The 25,749-nt window shown below is 40.5% G+C and overlaps 1 protein-coding gene and 1 non-coding gene across 2 annotated transcripts; one reads left to right on the forward strand and one right to left on the reverse strand.

Annotated features, from left to right (window-relative positions):
* Positions 1 to 2,598: 2,598 nt before the first annotated feature.
* On the reverse strand, positions 2,599 to 4,558 carry LOC138891912 (uncharacterized). Its single transcript, XM_070175599.1, has 3 exons — positions 4,363 to 4,558; positions 3,639 to 4,065; positions 2,599 to 3,523 (listed from the first exon to the last, which is right to left on the reverse strand). Exons 1-3 carry the CDS (start codon positions 4,556 to 4,558, stop codon positions 2,599 to 2,601), a joined length of 1,548 nt encoding a protein of 515 aa, XP_070031700.1.
* Positions 4,559 to 4,795: 237 nt separating this feature from the next.
* LOC117281572 (small nucleolar RNA R71) lies at positions 4,796 to 4,902 on the forward strand. The gene has a single exon (XR_004512210.1). It is a non-coding gene; the product is annotated as a small nucleolar RNA R71 (small nucleolar RNA).
* The last annotated feature ends 20,847 nt before the right edge of the window (positions 4,903 to 25,749 follow it).

Below are 25,749 nucleotides of genomic sequence, written 5' to 3' on the forward strand. Positions count from 1 at the left end.
ATCAATTGAAGGAAGGCTGGTAGAGCAGTTTCTGGTGGACTTTTAGTGACGAAAAATGGACTTTTAGTGACGGAAAATGGACTTTTAGTGACGGATTGACAGAAACTTAAGGACCAAAAATTGTCATTTCATTCATTTCGTTTTGGATTTTTGGAGCACGGTTCTTAGGGCGATTTTCACGGGAAAACATTAGGGTAAGTGTTACTTATCCTATATTGATTATATTTCATGATTCCATACTCATTTACATCATGAATCCGTGAATTTATGGAAGAAAAATCAAGATTTTTGCAAAATCTTCCAAAAATGAAAATTTAAGATTTGGAGGTCGAGTTGTTATCGGATTTTGGTAAAATTGATATGGGTGGACTCGAAATTGAATGGGTTGTCGGATTTTATAAGTTTCGCCGGATTCCAAGATGTGGGCCCCACGGGCAAATTTTGAGCTAATTTCGGATTTTAATGAAAATGTAATATTTTTCTATGAAATTGATTACTATAATTTTTGTTGACTGTATCGAATTAATTATGACTAGATACGAATCGATCGGAGTCGAAAAATAGAGGAAAAAGCATAATACTTAGTTAAATTGGAGCAAGTCGAGGTAAGTGACTTGTCTAACCTTGTGTGGGAGAAATTTCCCCTAGGATTGGTATTGATGTGATTATTAAAATGTGTTGAAAGTCGTGTGCACGAGGTGACGAGTGTGTACACGGGCTAAATTGTGAAAGATTATATTTTTAAATTGTGTAGATCACTGTTGCGCATTTATTAAATTATTTTATCTTGTTATATTCTTCATCATTGATCTAAGATATATACTTCAAATTTGTTTGATCTTTTCTTACTAATTGTTTTACCTGTTTAGTTGAAACTTGGTTTCTTTTATTCTGTACATTATTTGAAGGTTGATTTTCTTTAAATTAAATATTATTAATATGAAGTATTTGACATTTTAAAACTTGATATTGAAGCAACGTAGTAAAGATTTTGAAATATTATTTTTCTAAATTATTTACTCCTGAATATTTTTATACTCATTGTGAGGGAGACGTGAGCTCTTTATTGTGGAAGAATATTATTGTTGAATTATTTTGACATGAGCCGTGAGCTCTTTATTGTGAAAAAATATTATTGTTGAATTATTTTGACATGAGCCGTGAGCTCTTTATTGTGGAAAAATATTATTGATGAATTATTTTGACATGAGCCGTGAGCTCTTTATTGTGGCAAACTATTATTGATGATTTATTTTGGCATGAGCCGTGAGCTTTTTATTGTGGAAAAATATTGTTGTTGAATTATTTTGGCAAGTTAAATTATTTGAGTACTTGAGGTACAAATTGTGATATATTGTGATATTGATACACATGCGGTGGTATAAGGTCTGGGTGTTGAAACGCATGCGGTGAGATAAGGGTGGCTTGATACGCATGGCTAGTAGGGGTGACTACTAGAAGTCATGCGGTGTGATAAGGGTGGCTAAAACGCGGGATGCTATTTCGGAAAAAAATGTTTTTTTAAAAATAAATTGTGAAGGCTCCCGCAGTGATATAAAGAAATGAGATATTGTGAAATTATTTATAACTTGGGACTACGAGGCGGTATCTCGGTAGTGCCCTTGTTGATATTGATTTATGGCCATAGTTGCTTTCGATTAATTGTTGTGATTTTCATAAAGTTGAAGGAAATTCTGTTTAGATTCCACGAGATATTATTTGTAATTATTTGGTGTCATTAAATGTGACATACTATTTGATTCATTTCCAATATCATTTTATTTTACTACATTGATAAATATTTTACCATGCTATTATTATATTCCAGTAGGGCCTTACCTGACCTCGTCACTACTCTACTGAGGTTAGGCTTGGCACTTACTGGGTACCGCTGTGGTGTACTCATACTACGCTTCTGCACATCTTTTTGTGCAGATCCAGGTACATTTTACCAGCCTAGACGTCAGTGAGTTACCTGCGCACGGAGACTTCGAGGTATATCTGCCAGCATCCGCAGACTCCGGAGTCCCCTTCTATCATTTTATGTTGCTTCCTTATATTTTATTTAGACCTTGACATATAGAGACATTGGGAATAAATTCTTAGAAGCTTGTGACTTATTTCTACCGGGTTTTGGGAGTTGAAATTGTTTGAATTGTAGTTTATTTATTTCAGATATTTATTATTATTTCGCATTGATAGGCTTACCTAGTCTTAGAGACTAGGTGTCATCACGACATCCTACGGAGGGAATTTGGGGTCGTGACAACACCTCTATACACTTTCCGTTTAAATCGGAGAATATAGACATCATACACCTCTAAAAAGTGGCAGGTGCATTACACAACCCAAACGACATCCTCCTGTAAGCAAAAATACCTGACGGGCAAGTGAATATGGTCTTCTCAACATCTTCTAGGGCAATGGATATCTGATTGTAGCCTGAGTACCCATCCAAGAAGCAGTAGCATCCATGTCCAGCCACTTTCTTGAGCATTTGATCAATAAAAAGGAGTGGAAAGTGGTCTTTCCTTATTGCATCATTCAGCCTTCTATAATCAATGCACATTCTTCACCCAGTGACTGTTCTTGTGGGGATCAACTCATTGTCTTCATTTTCACCACTGTCATGCTTCCCTTAGGTACAACTTGCACTGGACTAATCCACTGGCTATCAGAGATAGGGAAAATTACTCCCGCATCTAGCAATTTGATGATCTCCTTGAGCACTACCTCCAAATTTTTGTTCAACTTGCGTTGGGGCCGCACCACTGGCTTGCTATTTTTTTCCAACTGAATTTTGTGCATACAAATGGCTGGACTGATTCCTTGAATATCAGTTATGCCCCAACCAATTGCCTTTTTATGCTTTTTCAGCAGCTCCACCAGCTTTTGCTCCTGTGTACCTGTCAAATCGGCAGAAATAATCATAGAAAAATTATTAGTTTCAAGAAAAGCATATTTCAAGTGAGAGGGTAAGACTTTCAATTCCATATTAGGCTTAGAATCCTCCTCTTTTAGTTCCTCCTCATCAACAACTTGATCCGCAGTTTCAAGAGCTTCAGCCTCTTTCTTTATTTCAGGATCTCCATCCTCCACTGTGCTAGACTGAGTAATACATCTCTCTATAGTATTCCCTACAAGCTTGTCTAACTTGTATTTTTCAGCCAATTTCCCAACGATATCAAGATTGAAACACGAGTAGGCGGACGCCTCATCACTCGGGTATTTTATCATCCTCTTCATCTGAAATACCACTTTTTCATTTCCCACTCTGAGCATAAGTTTCCCTTCATAGATATCAAGGATAGCTCTACATGTACATAAAAATGGCCTCCCCAGAATTAAAGGCACCTCGTTGTTCACCTCTATATTCACCACAATAAAGTCTACAAAGAACACAAACTTGTCCACCTGCACTAGAATATCTTCAATGATTCCCTCAGGTAGAATGGTGGTTTGGTCAGCCAGTTTTAAGGATACTGGTATTGATTTGATCACTCCAAGCTCACCTTCTAGTTTCCTGAATACAAATAGAAACATTAGATTTATAGAACGCCCCAGAATCACAGAGGGCCTTGTCGAACTTTTCACTCCCCAACGAGCATGGTATGGTGAAGATTCCTGGGTCCCCACACTTTTGGGGAATTTTTTTTTGCAATATGGCACTGCAGTAGGCATTTAGCTTGACCACTGTTATTTTCTCTAATTTTCTCTTGCTAGACAGAATTTCCTTCAAGAACTTTGCATAAGCAGGCATCTGAGTGAGTACCTCTGTGAAGGGAATGTTCACATAAAGTTGCTTGAGCATTTCCAAGAATCGCCCAAAATATTTGTCAAATTTCTCCCGCTTCATCTTTTGAGAGAATGGTAGATCTGGCATGTGTCTACTTTCTTTAATATCCTTTTGTACCCCACTACTCTGGCCTTTTTTCTCTTCACTCTTTTTCTCTGCTGGCGTCTTAGTCTGCTTGTTAACCATCTCAGGTCTAGCCTTCACCACTGGGTCAGTCAATGCTTTACCACTTCTCAGAGATACAACTTTGATTGTTTCGGTCAATGGCTCTTTTTAGTGTCAGAGAGAAGTGTCCCATGAGCCCTCTCTGACAACAAATTTACAATATGTCCCATTTGTCTTTCTAAATTCCGGATAGTCGTGCCCTGAGTCTCAAATTTTTCATCTGTTTTGTTGATAAATGCCTTCATGAGATCTTCCATATTTGACTGATTTGGTTGTGGTGGCTGGTATTGATGACTCTGCTGGTTCTGAAAACCTGGTGGTCTTTGACCCTGGTGGTCCTTGATTCTGGGGTCTGAGATTATTTGAGTTCAAACTCCTATTAGGTGAACTCTACGAAAAACTTGGATGTCTTTGACCCATAGCATTATAGTTGTTCATGCCTTGGTAATTTCCTCTATTAAAGTTCCCCACTGCATTGACTTCCTCAGCTGATGCTTGACACTCATGTGTAGGGTGTCCCAATCCACAAAAGTCAGATGTTTCTTGCGGCTCACTCTGTACCTTGGCCAATATCAACTTTCTTATCTCCTTGTCCATGTTGTCTAGCTGGGCTTGCATGGATGTGTTAGAGTTCACCTGGTGAACCCCAATTGATTTTCTCCTATCATTACTTTCAGTCGGTCACTGATTCGCATCCTTATATAATTCATCAAGGATTAAGACAACCTCCTTCGGCGTTTTCTTCATTAGTGGTCCTACACACGCAGTATTTAGAGTTCGTCGCGAAGACGGTGCAGCCCATCCCAGAAATCCTGGAGTTGCATTCACAAATCAATTCCATTGTGCTGACACTTTCTGACTATCTCCTTGAATCTCTCCCATGCTTCGAAAACCGTTTATGTATCCTTCTGGCAAAAATTGTGGATTTCTCTTCTGAACTTCCTTGTTTTTGCAGCTGAGAAGTACTTGTCAATAAACTTCTTGGTCATATCTTCCCATGTCCTAATCGAACCTGTGGATAAGTTACAAAGCCATTGCTTCGCATCATCTTTCAATGAAAAGGGGAATGCCCTTAAGTAGACTGCATCCGTTGATACTCCATTATATTGGAAGGTGTTCATGATTTCTTCAAATCCATAAAGTGAGTATTAGAATCTTCGTTCGCATTCCCTCTGAAAATGGAGTTGTTTTGGATAGTTTGAAGCAAGCCTTGCTTCAATTCGAAGTTGTTTGCTGCTATGGGTGGAGGTCTGACACTTGACAATCCTTGATTATAGACTGGCCTAGCATAGTCATCCAATGTCTTCCAGGCCTGGGTGCTGCATTCTCAAACTGGTCTTCAACCAAAGGTCGGTTTAGATTGAATCTTCGACCCCCTTCATCGTTGACGGTCTCATCAGCAATTCCCCATGCAGCTTCTAGTTGTGCTGCCTCTCTTGCAGCTAAGTCTACTCCATCATTCTCTTCGTTTGCCATGGTATCTTGAGTCAAAGTTTGACACAAGAATTTTTCTGTTACGTCTCTTTCTTTTCTCAGTTGTCGCGGGTATTTCTCCAACTCTAGTTCGTAGAGTATCACTTCCTTTGAAGACGATCGAGTCATACACCAGAGAAATCAAACCTGTATCTTGCACCCAAGTAAGAATCGTGAATAACTAAAGTAAAATTGGTTTCTGAATTAGTATTAAAAACTACTTAAAACATTATTGATTTTCAATCCCCGGCAACGACGCCAAAATTTGACGAGCGCAAAACACAACACAAAATTATTGCTCGCTAGTCAAAGATAGTATAGTTTAATTATCGTCTCCACATGGACTGGATCTAAATAGTGTTCGAAGAATCTTTAGTTGATTACTATTCAGGAAAATTAATACTTGATTTGATGACTATTGCTACGATTACTACTAAAAATTAAGCAAGTGACAATTGATCACAAAAGACAACAGATGAGCAACGAAGAAATATCAATGAGAGAAATAAAGGTATTTGACTATATATGTGCAGGATAATTGACTCGGGATCCAATTCTTGAGTTAATTTACTTTATGATACTGTTGATTCTCACAAATTCAACAGATAATCAGATTGCACTTGAAGTTAATGTTCCTCTTTCGATTAAACGTTAATTTCAGTAACTAATCCAATTGAAGCAAGGTAAACAATTGCAACAATAAAATGATGGTTATGATCTAAAGGGTAATTTCTCACGAATATTTTCCTATTTTCTAGTTCGATTAACAATTCAAGAAGCTCTTTCGATTACCTTTGTGAATCACGAATTTAAATTAGAGCATAAGATGTAAAGTAATTTAATATAATGCTCCTTTTTCGATTAAGCAAAATAAGAACTAACTTTACAATACGAATTAAAACTCCATCAATTCATTCTAAACAATTATCAAGAATCAAATCCCTAATCAAGTTATCAAAATACCGTATTTGTCATCACCCTAATAAAAATTACTCCATAACAATGGAGTAATACATCTCAAATAAGTTTAAGAACAAAGAAAACATCAAAGCTACTGATTTCGATACAAACTCCCGTATTGCACCAATTGCAGGTTGTATATTTGATGAATTCTTGAATCTTATTGCCTTTGTTGGTTTTTCAATCTTTCGTAGGTCAAAAGTCCCTTCAAAATCATATTTTTGGTGTATTTATACTATGTAGAAATAAGTCCGGACGAAACTACCTTTTCCTAGCCGAACTTGGAGATTACTCTGCCAAATTTGCACAGCCGCGCCGCACCATGCGGTGCGCTAGTGAGGATTTCCATATAGCTCGCATTTTTCTTGTCAGGCCATATTTGCACTGCCGCGCCGCGCCCCATGCGATGCGGTAGTGGCTTTCAATAATCACCATTGGTGGTGGCAATGGATTAAAAAATAGTTATCCACCCATATTATCCACTAAAAAATGAGTTGGATTATGAATTTTTTAAAAATAGGTCACATATGGATAAGATCCATATTATCTACTTAAAAAAATGGATAACTAATGAGTTTAACTTTTACATTTGCAAAGACTCAAATTGGAATTCCTAAAGTTTGGAAGACTGAGAATTCTCCCAAAAGTGATCAAATTGAAGAAGTTATTGATAATATGAATATCTATATTATCAACCGGTTGACTCATTTTCTATCCATATTAAATATGGATCGAGTCAGATATTTATTCGTTTTTATATTACTCATTTTGATCTATCCATATCCGACCCGACCCGCCCGTTTGCCACCCCTCCACCATTAACACTTCTTTTCAGTTTTCTCTTACGAATCACTGAACAATAGCAAGATTGTAATTTGGGATACTTGGACTTGCTAAACTTGGGACTTCTAATGCTCCTCACTGTAGTCAAAAGCCAGTAGACAAGTAAAAATAAGCTAACCAACTTATTTTCAGAGGAGAAGATCATTCTCAGCCTCGTCTTAAGAATGTAAATAAAAAATTTAAAATAAAGATTGTTTTCAGGTCATTGCTCTATTCTATTATGGAGTATGGACTCCCATATTATTTAACTGAGTATATTTCCATCTTAAGCTATTCTAACGTGAGATTTTGGTCACTAGAATTAATAGAACCCAAAATCTTAAGCAATGACAAAGTAGGCTTGATATTTAGTTTAGAGTACATATATTTATATGTATATCGCATCAAGTTTCACTCGTGTTTCGTAGATTTCGGATGTAAAATGTGTCGATTTAAAATAATTCGGAGTGTTTTTATGTGTAGGAATCATCCGAAAGCAATTGGGGGCGAAATGTGCGAGATTAGAGCCAAAACGGACGAAAAGGAAAAATTTGGATTTTCAGCGCCACATGCAGCGCTCCTGCCGCTCCACGCCACCTGTGGCGCCCTTGGCAGAAAGTTTCATAAGCCAGCGCCAGGGCCAGCGTGGGGCGCTGGGCTGGACGCTGGTGACGTGATTTTATCCAAGTTTGTCCGGAACAAGATTATTTCGGCCCTAGACCTAATCAACGCGTATAAAAGTAATACTAAGCTTATATTTAGAGGGGAGACGCCACTTTGAAAAAAAGATACACACGAGAAACATTCGGGAGAAGGGATATCTCAGATTTCTTCATCTTTTCTTAGTATTTTCAATTATCCAACACTTATCATTTGTTTGATACTATCATGAGTGGCTAAAACCCATAGTTCTGGGGTTGTGGTTTAGCCATGAATATTGTTGTTTAGCGTTGATTTAACCTTGAATATTGTTGTTTAGTATTGAATATTGTTAGGGCAGTGCTTATTTTTTGCTGCACCACCTGCCAACCAAAATATTCAATAGAAACAGAAATGTAACCACAATAAAACATAAATTAACAACAATAAAACTTTATAAACTATCCAAACATCCAAATTATCCCATCAAATATCAAAACTATCCAACCAAACTTCATAATCATCCAATTAAAACTACGCAAAATGCAACCAAACTTCAAAATGTAATATTCAAAAGTCAACATCCAACTAAACAATAATCAAACCAAACTTAAAAACACTCATCTTCTTCATCATTTATATTGTTTTCATCACTAATTTCATCATCTTCATAAATGTGATTTTTTGGCAGAGAGAGGGGGCAGGCCGATTAAGTGGTTTACTTGAGCCTTGAGGGACTCGATATCATTCCTAAGTGCGGTCCTAAACTTCTCTTCCTGGATGCTTTTTTTCTCGTTCATTCGCATAGTTCCTAGAAAGTTATTGAATTGTTCGCCGCATCTCCTCAAACTCCTCACTTTGCACGCGGTTGCGGATGTCCCAATACCTTGTAATCCACAAAAGAGAAGTGAAAAAAATACACAAAAAGTTAGAACCTGTAATATGATATGTTAATTTACATTCAACAAATGTATTATTGCATCTGATTGAGTATTTGCATACGGTGCTCTAAAATAGTAAAAGTTCATTTTGCCACAGTTAAATAGATAATTTTATTGAATAGGTTATAATATAAGTCAAATTCCATTAAAAACAAACATAGTGAGATACATTACAAATTCAAATCCATACCGAATTAAACAAAGCTATTATGAAGTATGATAGCTAATACGATGACCAAGTAGCTAGGATAGTAAAAACTGTATATATTCATTATAAGATTTAGCTCCACCATTTATTCTAAATAGAATAGAGTACAATGGCAAAGAAATTGATGGGTTATAAAAACCTGAGCTTAACTAAGAACAGGGAAATTGTACATGGTTGAACATGATAAGTTTTACGGCAGAGAAACTTTCAACTTGTCCAGAGCATATGTTGTAGATAAAGTTACAAACTATCACAAGCTAATAATATCAGTGTAATTTTCAATGAATTAGCTAATTAATTATTAATATTAATTAACGATATCACTAATATATTTCTACTTACTTTAGTTTTTAATTTAAGATAACTAAATAATCACTAAGATTTTTTACGTATACCATTAATAAATTTCTACTTAGTCTATAATTAACAATGTATAGGCTAGTGAATCATTAACATTACTTAATGATATATCGGTAGTACGTACACTTCTACTTAGTAAGAAGTGTAATTATCAATATCTATAAGCGAATTGTAACTATTACACTTCTGCCTAATAAATTATTAATATTAATTAACGATATTGCTGATATAGTTTTACTTACTTTAGTTGTCAATTTTAGATAATTAAACAATCACCAACATTTGTCACGTATACCATTAATAAACTTCTACCTAGTGTGTAATTATCAATGTATAGGCTAGTGAATCACTAACATTACTTAAGGATATATTCTTAGTACGCTTCTACTTAGTATAATTATCAATCTATAAGCTAATTATAACTATTATATTTCTACTTAGTATAATTATCAATCTATAGACTAATCAATTATTAATATTACTTAACGATGCCACTAATAAACCTCTACTTACTTTAATTATCGATTTAAAGATAAACAATCACTAACATTTCTCACAAATAGCAATTATACACCCCCATTTAGTGTATAATTATCAATGTATAGGCTAATCAATCACTAACGTTACTTATATAAGGATGTCACTAGTTCACTAATATTTAGTGCTATTATCAATGTATATAGGCTAACCTATCACCAACATTACTTACAAATATATTATTAATACACTTATACTTTGTGTAGTCATCAATCTACAAGCTAAATATAACTAATACACTTTTACTTAGTATATTATCAATGTGTATGATAATCAATTGTTAACGTTACTTAAGGACACCATTAATACACTTCTATTTACAGTAATTACCAATTTATAAGATAAACCATCACTAATATTTCTTACAGAAATGACTAATACACTTCTTCTTAGTGTGTAATTATTAATGTATAGGTTAATCAATGTAGCTAAGGATACTACAAATTCACTTTTACTTTATGTAATTGTGATGACCCAAAATATCATCTTTAAAGTTAATAATTAATTATGTGTTCTAAGATCTCAAAAAGTACTATCTATCATTACTCGACTTGCGTGCGCAGTCCGTAAAATTTTTCAAAAAGTTTTTATGTGAAAAATGGATTAAAATATGAATTAGATCTTTAAAACTCAATTGAGTTGATTTTGGTTAATATTTTGAACAAACGGACTCGGATCAGTGTTTTGACAGTTTCGGTAGGTCCGTATCGTGATTTGGGACTTGGGCGTATGCCCAGAATCAAATTCCGAGGTCCCTAGCATGAGATATAGAACTTTGTTGAAAAATTAAAGGTTTTTAAAAGCTTAAGTCAAATAGTGACCGGATGTCGAATTATGTGCAAACGATCCCGAAATAGAATTTTGATGATTCCAACAGCTCTGTATGGTGATTTTGGACTTAGGAGCGTGATCGAAATTTTATTTGGAAGTCCATAGTGAAATTAAGCTTGAATTGGAGCATGATTCGTGATTTTAGCGTTGTTTTATGTGATTTGAGATTTCAAATAAGTTCGTATGATATTTTAGGACTTGTTGGTATATTTGGTTGAGGTCCTGAGGGCCTCGGGTGAGTTTCGAATGGTTAACGGACCAAAAGTTGGATTTAAAAAAGATGCTACAATTTTCTTCTGTTGTAACTGCAGAAATCGACGGCAGGAGTCGAAGCCAGGGACGAGGCTCAGGATCGAAGGCCCAGCTCGAGGGCCATGATCGAAGGCAAGATCGAAGGCCCAGCTCGAGGGCCATGATCGAAGGCAGGATCGAAGCTATGATCGAAGGCAGAGTCGAAGGCATGATCGAATGCCCAGCTCGGGGGCCACGATCGAAGGCAAGGCTCGAGGGTTAGGGATCGAGGCCCAGGATCGAGGCCAAGATCGAGGTCCATAAAGATCGAAGCCATGAACGATACCTGGGATCGATGGTTGCCTCGACAGTTTATAAAACGGGGGATTTCGTCCCCAGTTGCCATTTTTGACGAACTTGAGCTTGAACAGAAGTGATTTTTGGCAGATTTTCAAGGAGAAACATTTGGGTAAGTGATTCTAACTCGGATTTGGTCAATATATACGAATATATCATTATTTTCATCATTTAATTAGTGTATTGAGATGAAAATTTGGAAAAAGTTTAGAAATCTCATAAAAATAAATTTTTGAGATTTCAGAGTCGGATTTGAGTGAAACTGTTATGATTGGACTCGTAATTGAATGGGTTATCGGATTTTGTAAGTTTCGCCGGATTCTGAGAGGTGGGCCCCACGGGCAATTTTTAGCTAATTTCGGATTTTATTGAAAAATATAGTATTTTCTTATGAAATTGATTCCTATAATTTTTGTTGACTGTATCGAATTAATTATGACTAGATACGAGTCAATCGGATTCGAAAAATCGAGGAAAAGGCATACTACTTGGTTAAATTGGAGTAAGTCGAGGTAAGTGACTTGTCTAACCTTGTGTGGGGAAATTTTCCCTAGGATTGGTATTAATTGTAATGTAATGAAAGTCGTGTACACGAGGTGATGAATGTGTATACGGACTAAATGTGAAGTATTATGTTTTTAAATTGTGTAGATCACTGTTGCATTAAATTATTAAATCTTGTTATATTCTCCATCATAGATTTGATTTATATACTTTAAATTTGCTTGACCTTTTTTCGCTGATTGTTTTATCTGTTTAGTTGGAACTTTGTTCCTTTTATTCTGTGCATTAATTGAAATTGATTTTCTTTAAGTTAAAAATTATTAATATAAAGTATTTGACATTTTTAAATTTGATATTGAAGTAACGTATTAAAGACTTTGAAATATTATTTTGCTGAATATTTTTGTAAGATTTTTGTACTCATTGTGATGGATCCGTGAGCTCTTTATTGTGAAAAAATATTATTGTTAAATTATTTTGGCAAGTTAAATTATTTGAGCACTTGAGGTGCAAATTGTGATATATATATTATGATATTGATACGCATACTGTGGTATAAGGTCTGCGTATTGAAACGCATGCGGTGAGATAAGGGTGGCTTGATATGCGTGGCTAGTAGGGGAAACTACTAGAAATCATGCGGTGTGATAAGGATGGCTAAAACGCGAGATGCTATTTCGAAAAATATATTTTCTTTAAAATAAATTGTGAAGGCTCCCGCAGTGAGATAAGAAAATGAGATATTATGAATTTATTTATGATTCGGGACTACGAGGCGGTACCTCGGGAGTGCTCTTGTTGATATTGATTTATGACCGCAGTTTCCTTTGATTATTTGTTGTGATTTTCTTAAAGTTGAAAGAAAATTATGTTTTGATTCCCCGAGATATTATTTGCTATTATTTTTGTGTAATTAAATGGTGACATGCTATTTTATTCATTTTCATTGTCATTTATTTTATTATATTGTGAAATATTTTACCATGCCATTTATTATTATTTTCCAGTAGGGCCTGACATGTCCTCGTCACTACTCTACCGAGGTTAGACTTGGCACTTACTGGGTACCGCTGTGGTGTACTCATACTATGCTTCTGCACATCTTTTTGTGCAGATCCAGGTACTTCTTACCAGCCCGGACATCAGTGAGTACCTGTGTACGGAGACTTCGAGGTATATCTGCCAGCATCCGCAGACTCCGGAGTCCCCTTCTATCTTACTATATTGTTTTTCTTATTTGCTTTAGACTCAAATGTATAGAGACATAGAGAATAAATTCTTATAAGCTTATGACTTATTTCTACCGGGTTTTGGGAGTTGTAATTATTTGAATCGTAGTTTATTTATTTCAGATATTTATGATTATTCCGCATTGATAGAATTATCTAGTCTTAGAGATTAGGTGCCATCATGACCTCCTACGGAGGAAATTTGGGGTCGTGACAAGTTGGTATCAGAGCTCTAGGTTCATAGGTGTTATGAGTCACAAGCAGGTTTAATAATCTTGCGGATCGGTACAGAGACGTCTGTACTTATCTTCGAGAGGCTATGGAACTGTTAGGAAATATTCGCTTCTTTGATTCTTTATCGTGCGTATTTGTTGACTTCAAAATTTTAAACCATTATCTTTCTATTCTCTCACAGATGTTGAGGAAACGCACAACTGGATTCGATGATCAGACACCCGCGCCCCCTGTTGGAGCCGCAAGAGGCCGGGGTCAAGGCATAGGTCGAGCCAGAGGTAGAGGAAGACCACGTGGTGCAGCCAGAGCACCTGCACGAGCTGCTGCACCAGAGCCACCAGTAGCTCCAGTTAGAGAGAAGGTATCTGAGACGCCTGTTACTACTCCTACACTTCAGGAGACTCTTGCCCAGCTTTTGAGCATGTTTGGCACTCTAGCTCAGGCAGGGTTAATTCCACTTGCTTCTGCCACATCTCAGGCCGGGGGAGGAGCACAGACTCCCGCCGCCCGTACTCCAAAGCCACGGGCCCAAGTTGACCATGCCCCAGAGGTTATACCAGTGTAGCCAGTTATCCCAGTTCGTCCTGAGATTAGGACAACAGTTTTAGAGGGGGAGCAGCTCAGGCTCGAGAGGTATAAGAAGTACCACCCTCCCACTTTAAACGATTTAGCTTCGGAGGATGCTCAGGGTTTTCTGGAGGAATGTCACCGTATCCTTCGTACTATGACTCAATTTTCAGATATGTTCTTAAGGGAGTATGTTCCTCAGAGTCTTAGAAATACATGGCGCGCAGAGTTTGAGCGGCTGCGCCAGGGTTCTATGACCATGTCATAGTATGCGGTCTGATTCAATGATTTGGCTAGGCATGCACCAGCCTTAGTTTCTACTGTTCGAGAGCGGGTTCGCAGATTTATTGAGGGTCTCCACCCTAGTAGTATCAGATACAGTATGGCCCGAGAGTTAGAGATAGATATCACATACCAACAGGTGGTGTCAATTGCTAAGAGATTGGAAGGTATGCGAACTCGGGAGAGAGAAGCTAAGAGACCCCGGGATTCTGGCACATATAATAATTCTTGTGCCCCAGTTGCAGCCCGTCATGGTAGAGGTTATGTGAGCCATCCTATTCATTCAGCACTTCCAGCTTCTAGTGGTGTTCCGGCTACTCCCAGACCTCAGGTTCCATATTATGCACCGCCAGTGTCTACTGTACCTCCTGTAGAGGGTGCTTTCAGCGGACAGTCTAGTCGATCAGGCCCGAGCCATTCCCAGCATCCACGTCCTCCGAGGGATTGTTTTGAGTGTGGTGACACTCGTCATATTATGAGAGATTGCCCCAGATTTAGGAGGGGTGCACCTCCACAGATTTCTCGGGCACCACCTATTCCACAGGGCCCTTAGGCTTCTCAGGCCATGATTACTACACCAGTTATCACTCCACCTGCACAGCCACCTAGAGGTAGATGTCGAACAGGTAGAGGTCGCCCTAGAGGGGGAGGCCAGGCCAGATATTATGCCCTTCCTGCTAGGACAGATGCCGTTGCATACAATTCTATTATCAAAGGTATTATTCTGGTCTGTCATAGAGGTGCATCAGTCTTATTTGATCCAAGCTCCACTTATTCTTATGTGTCATCTTATTTTGCCCCGTATTTGGGCGTATCACGTGATTCCTTGAGTTCTTCTGTTTATGTATCTACACCCATGGGTGAATCTATTATTGTGGACTGCGTGTATCAGTCATGTTTAATTATTATTAGTGGTTTTTGAGACCAGAGATAATTTATTATTGCTTAGTATGGTGGATTTCGATATTATTTTGGGCATGGACTGGTTATCGCCCTATCATGCCATTCTTGATTGTTATGCCAAGGCGGTGATATTGGCTATGCCAGGTCTACCACAGCTAGAGTAGAGAAGTACCTCAGATCATGTTCCTAGCAGGGTTGTTTCATTTCTTAAAGCTCAACGAATGGTTGAGAAGGGGTGTGATGCGTATCTGGCCTATGTGAGAGATGTTAGTATTGATACTCCTACCGTGGAGTCAGTTCCTATAGTAAGGGATTTTCCTAATGTATTTTCAGCGAACCTCCCGGATATGTCACCCGACAGGGATATTGATTTTGGTATTGATCTGTTATCGGGCACTCAGCCCATTTCCATTCCACCATATCGTATGGCCCCAGCAGAGTTGAAAGAATTAAAAGAACAATTGCAGGAATTGCTGGATAAGGGCTTCATTCAGCCTAGTGTATCACCTTGGGGTGCTCCTATCTTATTTGTAAATAAGAAGGATAGTTCTATGCAGATGTGTATTGATTACCGCCAGCTGAACAAGGTTATAGTGAAGAACAGGTATCCATTGCCACGTATTGATGACCTATTTGATTAGCTTCAGGGTACCAGAGTGTTCTCTAAGATCGACTTGCGCTCAGGCTATCATCAGTTGAAGATTCGGGAGCCAGATATCCCGAAGACTGCTTTCAGGACTCGGTACGATCATTACGAGTTCCTTGTGATGTCTTTTGGGCTGACCAACGCCCCAGCAATATTTATGCACTTAATGAATAGTGTATTTCAGCCCTATCTTGATTCTTTCGTCATTGTGTTTATTGACGACATTCTAGTGTATTCCCGGAGTCGGGAAGATCATGAACAACACCTGAGGACTGTGCTTCAGACTTTGAGAGAAAAGAAGTTATATGCAAAATTTTCAAAGTGTGAATTCTAGCTTGATTCAGTGGGATTTTTGGGCCATATATGTCACGACCCAAAACTAACCCCTGTCGTGATGGCGCCTATCGTGGAACTAGGCAAGCCGACTCATTTCCAAAACAAAATGATATTTTCATTTCAAAGATAATTTCAAGGTTATTTAACATAAAACCTCCATTTAAAGAGTTCAAATCAAAGAAAAACAGAAGTGCGGAAAAGAAAATCCCGACATCAGGGTGTCACTAGTCATGAGCATATACTATAATCTGTCTAACAATATGAAGGCTAACTCAGCCCAGAAAATAGCTAAATACAACTAGAGGAAGATAAGAGGGAAAAGAGCAGGGGCTGCGATCGCCAAACAGCTACCTTGCTATCTCCAAGAAAATCTACAACCAGAACACTCAGTAATCGCTATCGTGTCCAGCTATACCTGAATCTGCACACAAGGTGCAGGGAGTAACGTGAGTACGCCAACTCAGTAAGTAACAACAATAAATTAAGACTGAGCAGTAGTGACGAGCAATAAAGCATATAACGTTCATATCAGGAAATCTCAGTAAAATACCACATGCTTTTAAAATCAGGACTTGAATCAAACATCTCGTTTAAACCCAGTTCTAGTAAAAATCATTTAAAGATATTTTTCCAACAGTTTTTCTAATGAAGGATCAATGCAAAGGTGAGCAAAAATGATGAAATCATAAACAGCCCCTCGAGCAAAACATCACTCATATACAGCCCCTCGGGAAAACCTCACAGTCACTCGTGCCACTCGGGCATACCTCACAATCACTCTTGCCACTCGGGCATACCTCACAATCACTCTTGCTACTCGGGCATACCTCACAATCACTCTTGCCTCCCAGTCGCTCAGCACTCGGCACTCGGCACTCGCACTCAGTAGGTACCTGCGCTCACTGGGGGTGTGTACAGACTCCGGAGGGGCTCCTTCAGCCCAAGCGCTATAATCTACACGGAAAACTCACGTGCGATAATAATAAAGTATGCTGCAGGTGGGGAGCCCCGATCCACACTCATCCTCACAAATCAGGCCCTCGGCCTCACTCATTCATAAAGTATGCTGCAGGCGGGCAGCCCCGATCCACACTCATCCTCACAAATCAGGCCCTCGGGCATTTCAGTAAAATAGGGCATTCGGCACAAAACATTTATATGCATCAAAATAGAGTCATAAAACTGAGTTATGCGATAAACAAATATAAACATGACTGAGTATAGATTTTCAATCAAAAATAGTGAGAGGATGGTAAGAAACAGCCCCTAAGGGTCCAAACAGCATTGGCGCAAGGCCCAAACATGGCATTCAGCCCAATTTACAGAAATTCTTTCTAAAACATATAAGTATCAAATGGTTTCAACAAAGTATGCAACTTTACAGTTGCTACGGGACGGACCAAGTCACAAATCCCCAACAGTGTACGCCCATACGTCCGTCACCTAGCATGTGCATCACTTCAAAATAATAGAATGATACAAAATCCGGGGTTTCATACCCTCAGGACTAGATTTACAATCGTTACTTACCTCAAACCGGTCAAATCTCTACCCCGAAATGCTCTTGCCTCTGGACTCTGCCTCCAAATGCTCCAAATCTATTCACAATCAGTTAATACCATCAATATATGCTAATGGAATGAATTCCACAAGAAAAGCTTCAAAATTAGACCAAAACCCGAAATTGGCTCAAACATCGCCTATGGGGCCCACGTCTCGGAACCCGACAAAAGTTATAAAATCCGAAAGCCCATTCAACCACGAGTCTACCCATATCAATTTTACCAAAATCCGACCTCAACTCGACCCTCAAATATACAAATCTTAATTCCAAATTTCTAAGTTCCAATCTCTTATTTACACCTCAAAATCATGTAATCTAGTCGGATTATTCGATGATAATTCAATATTATGGAGTAGAAATGATCACAAGGGACTTACCTCAAGTTTTCCTTGAAAATATATCAAAAATGATTTTTACTGGAACTGGGTTTAAACGAGATGTTTGATTCAAATCCTGATTTTAAAAGCATGTGGTATTTTACTGAGATTTCCTGATATGAACGTTATATGCTTTATTGCGCATCACTACTGCTCAATCTTTATTTATTGTTGTTACTTACTGAGTTAGCGTACTCACGTTACTCCCTGCACCTTGAGTGCAGATTCAGGTATAGCTGGACACGGTAGCGGTTACCGAGTGTTCTGGTTGTAGATTTTCTTGGAGATAGCAAGGTAGCTGTTTGGCGATCGCAACCCGTGCTCTTCTCCCTCTTATCTTCCTCTAGTTGTATTTAGCTATTTTCCTGGCTCAGTTAGCCTTGATATTGTTAGATAGATTATAGTATATGCTCATGACTAGTGACACCCCGATGTCGGGCCTTTCTTTTCTGCACTTCTATTTTTCTTTGATTTGAACTCTTTAAATGGAGGTTTTATGTTAAATAACCTTGAAATTATCTTTGAAATGAAAATATCGTTTTGTTTTGGAAATGAGTCGGCTTGCCTAGTTTCACGATAGGCGTCATCATGACAGGGGTTAGTTTTGGGTCGTGACAGATTGGTATCAGAGCCTAGGTTACATAGGTCTCACGAGTTATGAGAGGATTTAGTAGAGTCTTGTGGATCGGTATGGAGACGTCTGTACTTATATTCAGGAGGCTGCAGAACCTTTAGGAAACTCCACATTCTTGAATTCTTGACGTGCGAATCTGTTGTTTCTAGTAACTAAAAATCTATTGTTTCATTCTCTCACAGATGGTGAGGACTCCTGCTACCGGTCAGGAGGGCCAGCTACCAGTACCACCAGCCAGGGCCGCGAGAGTCCGAGGCCGCGGTAGAGGCCGTAGTAGGGGAAGAGGTACAACCCGTACAGCAGTTGGGGCAGTACCTACAGATCCACCGGTTGTCTTAGATTAGGACCAAGTTCAAGTTGTTGATGCACCAGTTCAAGCACCACCTGTACCTATTGTGATTCCAGGCCTTCAGGAGGCCCTAGCTCAAATTCTGACAGTGTGTACTGGCCTTGCTCAGGCGGTCTCTATTTCGACGGCCGCAACCACTTCTCAGGCCAGGGGAGGTACTCAGACTCTCGTCGCTCGCATACCCGAGCAGGTTATTCAGGGACTTCAGACACCAGAGGCACCACCAGCCTATCCGGTTGCTGTTGTTCAGGATTATGTGTTTCCTGCTATGCCTAAGGATGATCAGCATAGGTTGGAGAGGTTTGGGAGACTTCATCCACCACCTTTCAGTGGCACAGAGAGAGAGGACGCTCAGGATTTTTTGGACAAGTGTCAGAGGATACTCCGTACTGCTGGTATTTTGGAGACTTGTGGGGTCTCGTTCACTACCTTTCAGTTTTCTGGGGCTGCACTCAGATGGTGGGAGACTTAAGAGAGGTGTAGGCCTGTTGGTGCAGCACCCCTTACTTGGCAACAGTTCTCCGTGGTCTTTTTAGAGAAGTTCGTGCCTCGATCCCGCAGAGAGGAGCTGCATAGACAGTTTGAGCGGCTACGCCAGGGTAATATGTCTGTGATGCAGTATGAGATTCGGTTCTCCGAGTTGGCCCGTCATGCTATCTAGTTGGTTCCCACGGACAGAGAGAGGATCATGAGGTTTATTGATGGCCTCACTTATCAGCTACAGTTGCTCATAACCAGGGAGCGAGTTTCAAGTGCTACCTTTGATGAGGTTGTCGACATTGCTCGACAGATTGAGATGGTTCACGGTCAGGAGAGGGTTGAGCAGGAGTCCAAGAGGCCTCGTGGTCAGGGTGGATTCAGCGGTGCTCCTTTTGGGGGTCTATTCCAGCACGATAGAGGTCGTCATTTCAGACAGGCTCAGTCAGCTCGGCCATTTCATCGGAGTGCATCATCTGGCCATGGTTCTCACAGTTCTCATCAGGGCCATTCATCACTTAGTGCCCTTCCAGTTCAGAGTTCATCCTGTGCTCCACTTGTTCAGGGCGCTTCCATGCCAGGTTCTTCTACTAGTCATCCCGGTGCTAGGGGTTCCCTTCAGTTTTTGCCGCCAGCACCAGGGAGTTATTTTGAGTGTGGGGAGCTTGGGCATATGTGGAGGCAGTGTCCTCGTCGTCATGGAGGTCTATCTCAGCAGAGGAGTCAGCCTCCGACTACAGCCCCAGCTACCTCACCATCCGCCCAGTCAGCTCGGGGTGGAGGTCAGTCAGCTAGGGGTCGCCCTAGAGGGGGAGGCAGATCAGGGGGTGGTCAGGCCCGATTCTATTCTCTCCCTGCCAGACCAGATGCTATTGCTTCAGATGCTGTGATTACAGGTATTGTCTCAGTTTGCCACAGAGATACCTCAGTATTATTTGACCCTGGTTCCACGTATTCATATGTTTTCTCGTATTTCGCCCATCTTCTGGATATGCCCCATGAGTCCTTAGTTTCATCTATACATGTATCTACTCCTGTGGGCGATACTATTATTATGGACCGCGTATATCGGTCATGTGTGGTGACTATTGGGGGTCTGGAGACCCGAGTAGATCTATTGTTGCTCAGTATGGTTGACTTTGATGTGATATTGGGTATGTATTGTTTATCTCCATGTCATGTTGTTCTAGATTGCCACGCTAAGATGGTGACGTTGGCTATGCCGGGAATTCCGAGGGTTGAGTGGAGCGGTTCTATAGATTATGTACCAAGTAGGGTGATTTCATATTTGAAGGCTCAGCGCATGGTTGAGAAGGGTTGCCTATCTTATTTGGCTTTTGTGAGGGATGTTAGTACAGAGACTCCTGTCATTTATTTTGTTCCAGTGGTACGTGATTTTCCAGATATGTTTCCTGCAGACCTACCGGGCATGCCGCCTGACAGGGATATTGACTTTGGTATTGATTTGGTGCCGGGCACTCAGCCCATTTCTATTCCACCGTATCGTATGGCACCGGCGGAGTTGAAGGAATTGAAAGAACAGCTTTAGGAACTCCTTGATAAGGGGTTTATTCGGCCTAGTGTGTCACCTTGGGGTGCACCGGTTCTATTTGTGAAAAGAAAGGATGGTTCCATGAGAATGTGTATTGATTATAGGCAGTTGAACAAGGTCACAGTCAAGAACAAGTATCCTTTGCCTCGTATTGATGATTTATTCGACCAGCTTCAGGGAGCGAGGGTGTTCTCCAAGATTGATTTGAGGTCCGGTTATTACCAGCTGAAGATTCAAAATTCAGATATTCTCAAGACAACTTCCAGAACCCGATATGGCCATTATGAGTTCTTGGTGATGTCTTTAGGGCTGACCAATGCCCCAGCAGCATTCATGCATCTGATAAATAGTGTATTCCAGCCCTATTTAGACTCATTCGTCATTGTATTCATTGACGACATCCTGGTGTACTCTCGTAGCCAGGAAGAGCATGCTCAACATTTGAGGGTTGTATTGCAGAGATTGAGGGAGGAGAATCTTTATGCAAAGTTCTCTAAATGTGAGTTTTGGCTCAGTTCAGTATCATTCTTGGGGCACGTGGTGTCCAGTGAGGGTATTCAGGTGGATCCGAAGAAGATAGAGTTGGTGCAGAGTTGGCCCAGACCGTCCTCAGCCACGGAGATTAGGAGCTTTCTTGGTTTGGTGGGTTACTACCGTTGCTTTGTGGAGGGATTTTAATCTATTGCATCGCCCTTGACCAAATTGACCCAAAAGGGTACTCCATTCAGGTGGTCGGATGAATGTGAGGAGAGCTTTCAGAAGCTCAAGACTGCTTTGACCACAGCTCCAGTGTTAGTTTTGCCATCAGCTTCAGGTTCTTACACCGTGTATTGTGATGCCTCGAGGATAGGCATTGGTTGTATTTTGATGCAGGAGGGTAGGATGATTACCTATGCCTCGCGCCAGTTGAAGACCCATGAGAAGAACTATCCTATCCATGATCTTGAGTTAGCAGCCATTGTTCACGCCTTGAAGATTTGGCGTCATTATTTGTATGGGGTTCATTGTGAGATCTATACTGATCACCGGAGTCTGCAATATCTGTTAAAGCATAAGGATCTTAATTTACATCAGTGGAGATGGTTGGAGCTCCTTAAGGACTATGATATCACTATCTTGTACCATCCGGGGAAGGCCAATGTGGTGGCCGATGCTTTGAGTCGTCGGGCAGAGAGTTTGGGGAGTTTAGAATATCTTCCAGCAGCAGAGAGACCTTTGGCATTAGATGTTCAGACCTTGGCAGACCAGCTTGTCAGATTGGATATTTCGGAGCCTAGTCGGGTATTGGCTTGTGTGGTCTCCAGGTCTTCTCTTTATGACCGTATCAGGGAGCGTAAGTATGATGACCTTCACTTGCTCGTTCTTTAGGACAGGGTTCGGAGAGGTGATGCTAGGGATGTGACTATTGGTGATGACGGGGTGCTGAGAATGCAGGGCCGGATATGTGTGCCTAATGTAGATGGGATTCGAGAACTGATTCTTGAAAAGGCCCACAGCTCGCGGTATTCCATCCATCCGGGTGCCGTGAAGATGTACCAGGATTTGAGGCAGCACTATTGGTGGAGGCGGATGAAGAAGGATATAGTTGGGTTTGTGGCTCAGTGTCTAAACTGTCAGCAGGTTAAGTATGAGCATCAGAGACCGGGTGGCTTGCTTCAAAGGTTAGAGATCCCAGAGTGGAAGTGGGAGCGGATCACTATGGACTTTGTAGTTGGGCTCCCACAGACTTCGAGGAAGTTCGACGCTATTTGGGTTATTGTGGATCGGCTGACTAAGTCCGCGCACTTCATTCTATTTGGTACTACTTACTCTTCAGAGCGGTTGGCTGAAATTTACATCCGAGAGATCGTTCGCCTGCATGGTGTCCCAGTTTCTATCATTTCAGATAGGGGTACTCAGTTCACATCGCAGTTTTGGAGGGCCGTGCAGTGAGAGTTGGGTACTCAGGTTGAGTTAAGCATAATTTTTCACCCTCAGACAGACGGGCAGTCCGAGCGCACTATTCAGATATTGGAGGACATGTTGCGTGCTTGTGTCATTGACTTTGGGGGTTCATGGGACCAGTTTCTGTCACTCGCAGAGTTTGCATATAACAACAGTTATCAGTCGAGTATTCAGATGGCTCCGTACGAGGCTTTGTATGGGAGGAGGTGTATATCTCCGGTTGGATGGTTTGAGCCGGGTGAGGCTAGGTTCCTAGGTACAGACTTGGTCCAGGACGCATTAGATAAGGTGAAATTGATTCAGGAGCGGCTTCGCACGACGCAGTCTAGGCAGAAGAGCTACACAGATAGGAAGGTCCGTGATGTGTCTTTTATGGTTGGGGAGAAGGTTTTGCTGAAGGTATCACCCATGAAGGGTGTTATGAGGTTTGGGAAGAGGGACAAGTTGAGCCCCCGATTTATTGGGCCTTTTGAGGTGTTTCAGAGGATAGGAGAGGTGGCTTATAAGCTTGCCTTGCCACCCATCTTGTCGAGTGTGCATCCAGTGTTTCATGTTTCCATGCTCCGGAAGTATATTGGAGATCCGTCCCATGTTTTGGATTTCAGCACGATTCAGTTAGAGGGTGATATGACTTATGATGTGGAGCCGGTGGCTATTTTGGATCGGCAGGTTCGAAGGTTGAGGTCAAAGGATATAGCTTCAGTGAAGGTGCAATGGAGAGGTCAGCCTGTGGAGGAGGCCACCTGGGAGACCGAGCGGGAGATGCGGAGCAGATATCCACGCCTATTCGAGACTCCAAGTATGTTTCTAGACCCGTTCGAGGACGAACAGATGTTTACGATCTTGGCCCTCGACCCTGAGCTCGATCGAAGGCCAAGATCGAGGGCCAAGATCGAGGCAGAACCAAGGATGTTTGGGCAGAATTATAAAAATAGGGACTTCGTCCCATTTGCCATTTTTGACAAATTGGAGCTTGGGGAGAGGCGATTTTTGATATATTTTTAAGGAAAACTTGAGGTAAGTCCCTTGTGATCATTTCTACTCCATAATATTGAATTATCATCGAATAATCCGACTAGATTACATGATTTTGAGGTGAAAATCAGAGATTGGAACTTAGAAATTTGGAAATAAGATTTGTAGATTTGAGGGTCAAGTTGAGGTCAGATTTTGGTAAAATTGGTATAGGTAGACTCGTGGTTGAATGGGCTTTTGGATTTTGTAACTTTTGTTGGGTTCCGAGACATGGGCCCCATATGCAATTTTTGATCCGTTAACCATCCGAAACTCACCCGAGGCCCTCGGAACCTCAACCAATATACCAACAAGTCCTAAAACATCATACGAACTTAGTCGAATCCTCAAATCACCTAAAAAAAATGCTAAAACCATGAATTACACCCCAATTCAAGCCTAATGAACTTTGAAATTTCTAATTTCTACAAACAACTTTGGAACCTATCAAATCATGTCCGATTGACCTCAAATTTTGCACACAAGTCCTAAATGACATAACAGAGGTATTCTAATTTTTAGAATTGGATTCCAACCCCGATATCAAAAAGTCAACCCCCCGGTCAAACTTTTCAAAAATAAAACTTTTGGCATTTCAAGCTAATTCCTCTACGGACTTCCAAATAATATTCCAGACACGCTCCTAAGCCCAAAATCACCATATGGAGCTATTGAAATCATCAAAATTCAAATCTGAGGTCGTTTACATATAGGTCCATATCCGGTCTACTTTTCTAACTTAAAATTTTCAATTATGAGACTAAGTGTTCATTTCACTCCTAGTTCCTTCCGGACTCGAACCAACTAACCCGATATAACATAATATAGCTGAATAACACAAAAAGAAGTAGGAATGGGAAAAACAGAGTTATAACTCTCGAAATGACCGGCCGGGTCGTTACAATATAGTTTCGTGCGAGGGGATCAAGGTAGATCCGAAGAAGATTGAAGCAGTGCAAAGTTGGTTCAGACCGTCCTCAATTACGTAAATTCGAAGTTTCCTTAGTTTGGTAGGGTATTATCGCCGATTTGTAAAGGGTTTCTCTTCTATTGCTGCATCTATGACCAAATTGACCCAGAAGGGTGCTCCGTTCAGGTGGACCGAGGAATGTGGGGAGAGCTTCCAAAAGCTCAAGACAGCTTTTACTACAGCCCTAGTATTGGTATTACCTACAGGTTCAGGGTCTTATACTGTGTATTGTGACGCGTCACGTATTGGTCTCGGCGCAGTGTTGATGCAAGGCGGTAGGGTGATTGCCTACGCATCCAACCCTTGATGCAAGGCACAGTGTTGATGCAGTTTGGGTGATTGTGGATAGGTTCACCAAGTCAGCTCATTTCGTTCCTGTGATGACTACCCACTCTTCCGAGCAGTTGGCTCGAATCTATATTCGCGAGATTGTCAGACTTCACGGCATACCAGAATCTATCATCTCTGACCGGGGTACACAATTTACCTTACGGTTTTGGAGGCCTATACAGTGAGAGTTGGGTACTCGTGTGGAGTTGAGTACAGTATTTCACCCTCAGACAGACGGGCAGTCCGAACGCATTATTCAGATACTGGAGGATATGCTTCGTGCGTGTGTTATAGATTTTGGGGGTGCTTAGGATCTGTTCTTATCACTTGCGGAGTTTGCTTACAACAACAGTTACCAGTCAAGCATTCAGATGGCTCCGTATGAGGCCTTGTATGGTAGGCGGTGCCGATCTTCAGTGGGTTGGTTCGAACAGGGCGAGGCTAGGCTATTGGGTATAGACTTAGTTCAGGATGCCCTAGAAAAGGTTAAGCTGATTCAGGATCGACTTCGTACAGC

The sequence above is a fragment of the Nicotiana tomentosiformis genome, chromosome 5 (genome assembly GCF_000390325.3).
Source record: "Nicotiana tomentosiformis chromosome 5, ASM39032v3, whole genome shotgun sequence".
Lineage (NCBI taxonomy): Eukaryota > Viridiplantae > Streptophyta > Magnoliopsida > Solanales > Solanaceae > Nicotiana > Nicotiana tomentosiformis.

What these genes read in the sequence shown, in the direction of transcription:
- LOC138891912 (XM_070175599.1), bottom strand. Translation starts at nt 4,558, where the DNA reads ATGGACAAGGAGATAAGAAAGTTGATATTGGCCAAGGTACAGAGTGAG. An exon ending in TATGGGTCAAAGACATCCAA is followed by an intron (nt 4,066 to 4,362) that starts GTTTTTCGTAGA and finishes GACACTAAAAAG; the next exon opens with AGCCATTGACCGAAACAATC. An exon ending in CAAAAAAAAATTCCCCAAAA is followed by an intron (nt 3,524 to 3,638) that starts GTGTGGGGACCC and finishes ATTTGTATTCAG; the next exon opens with GAAACTAGAAGGTGAGCTTG.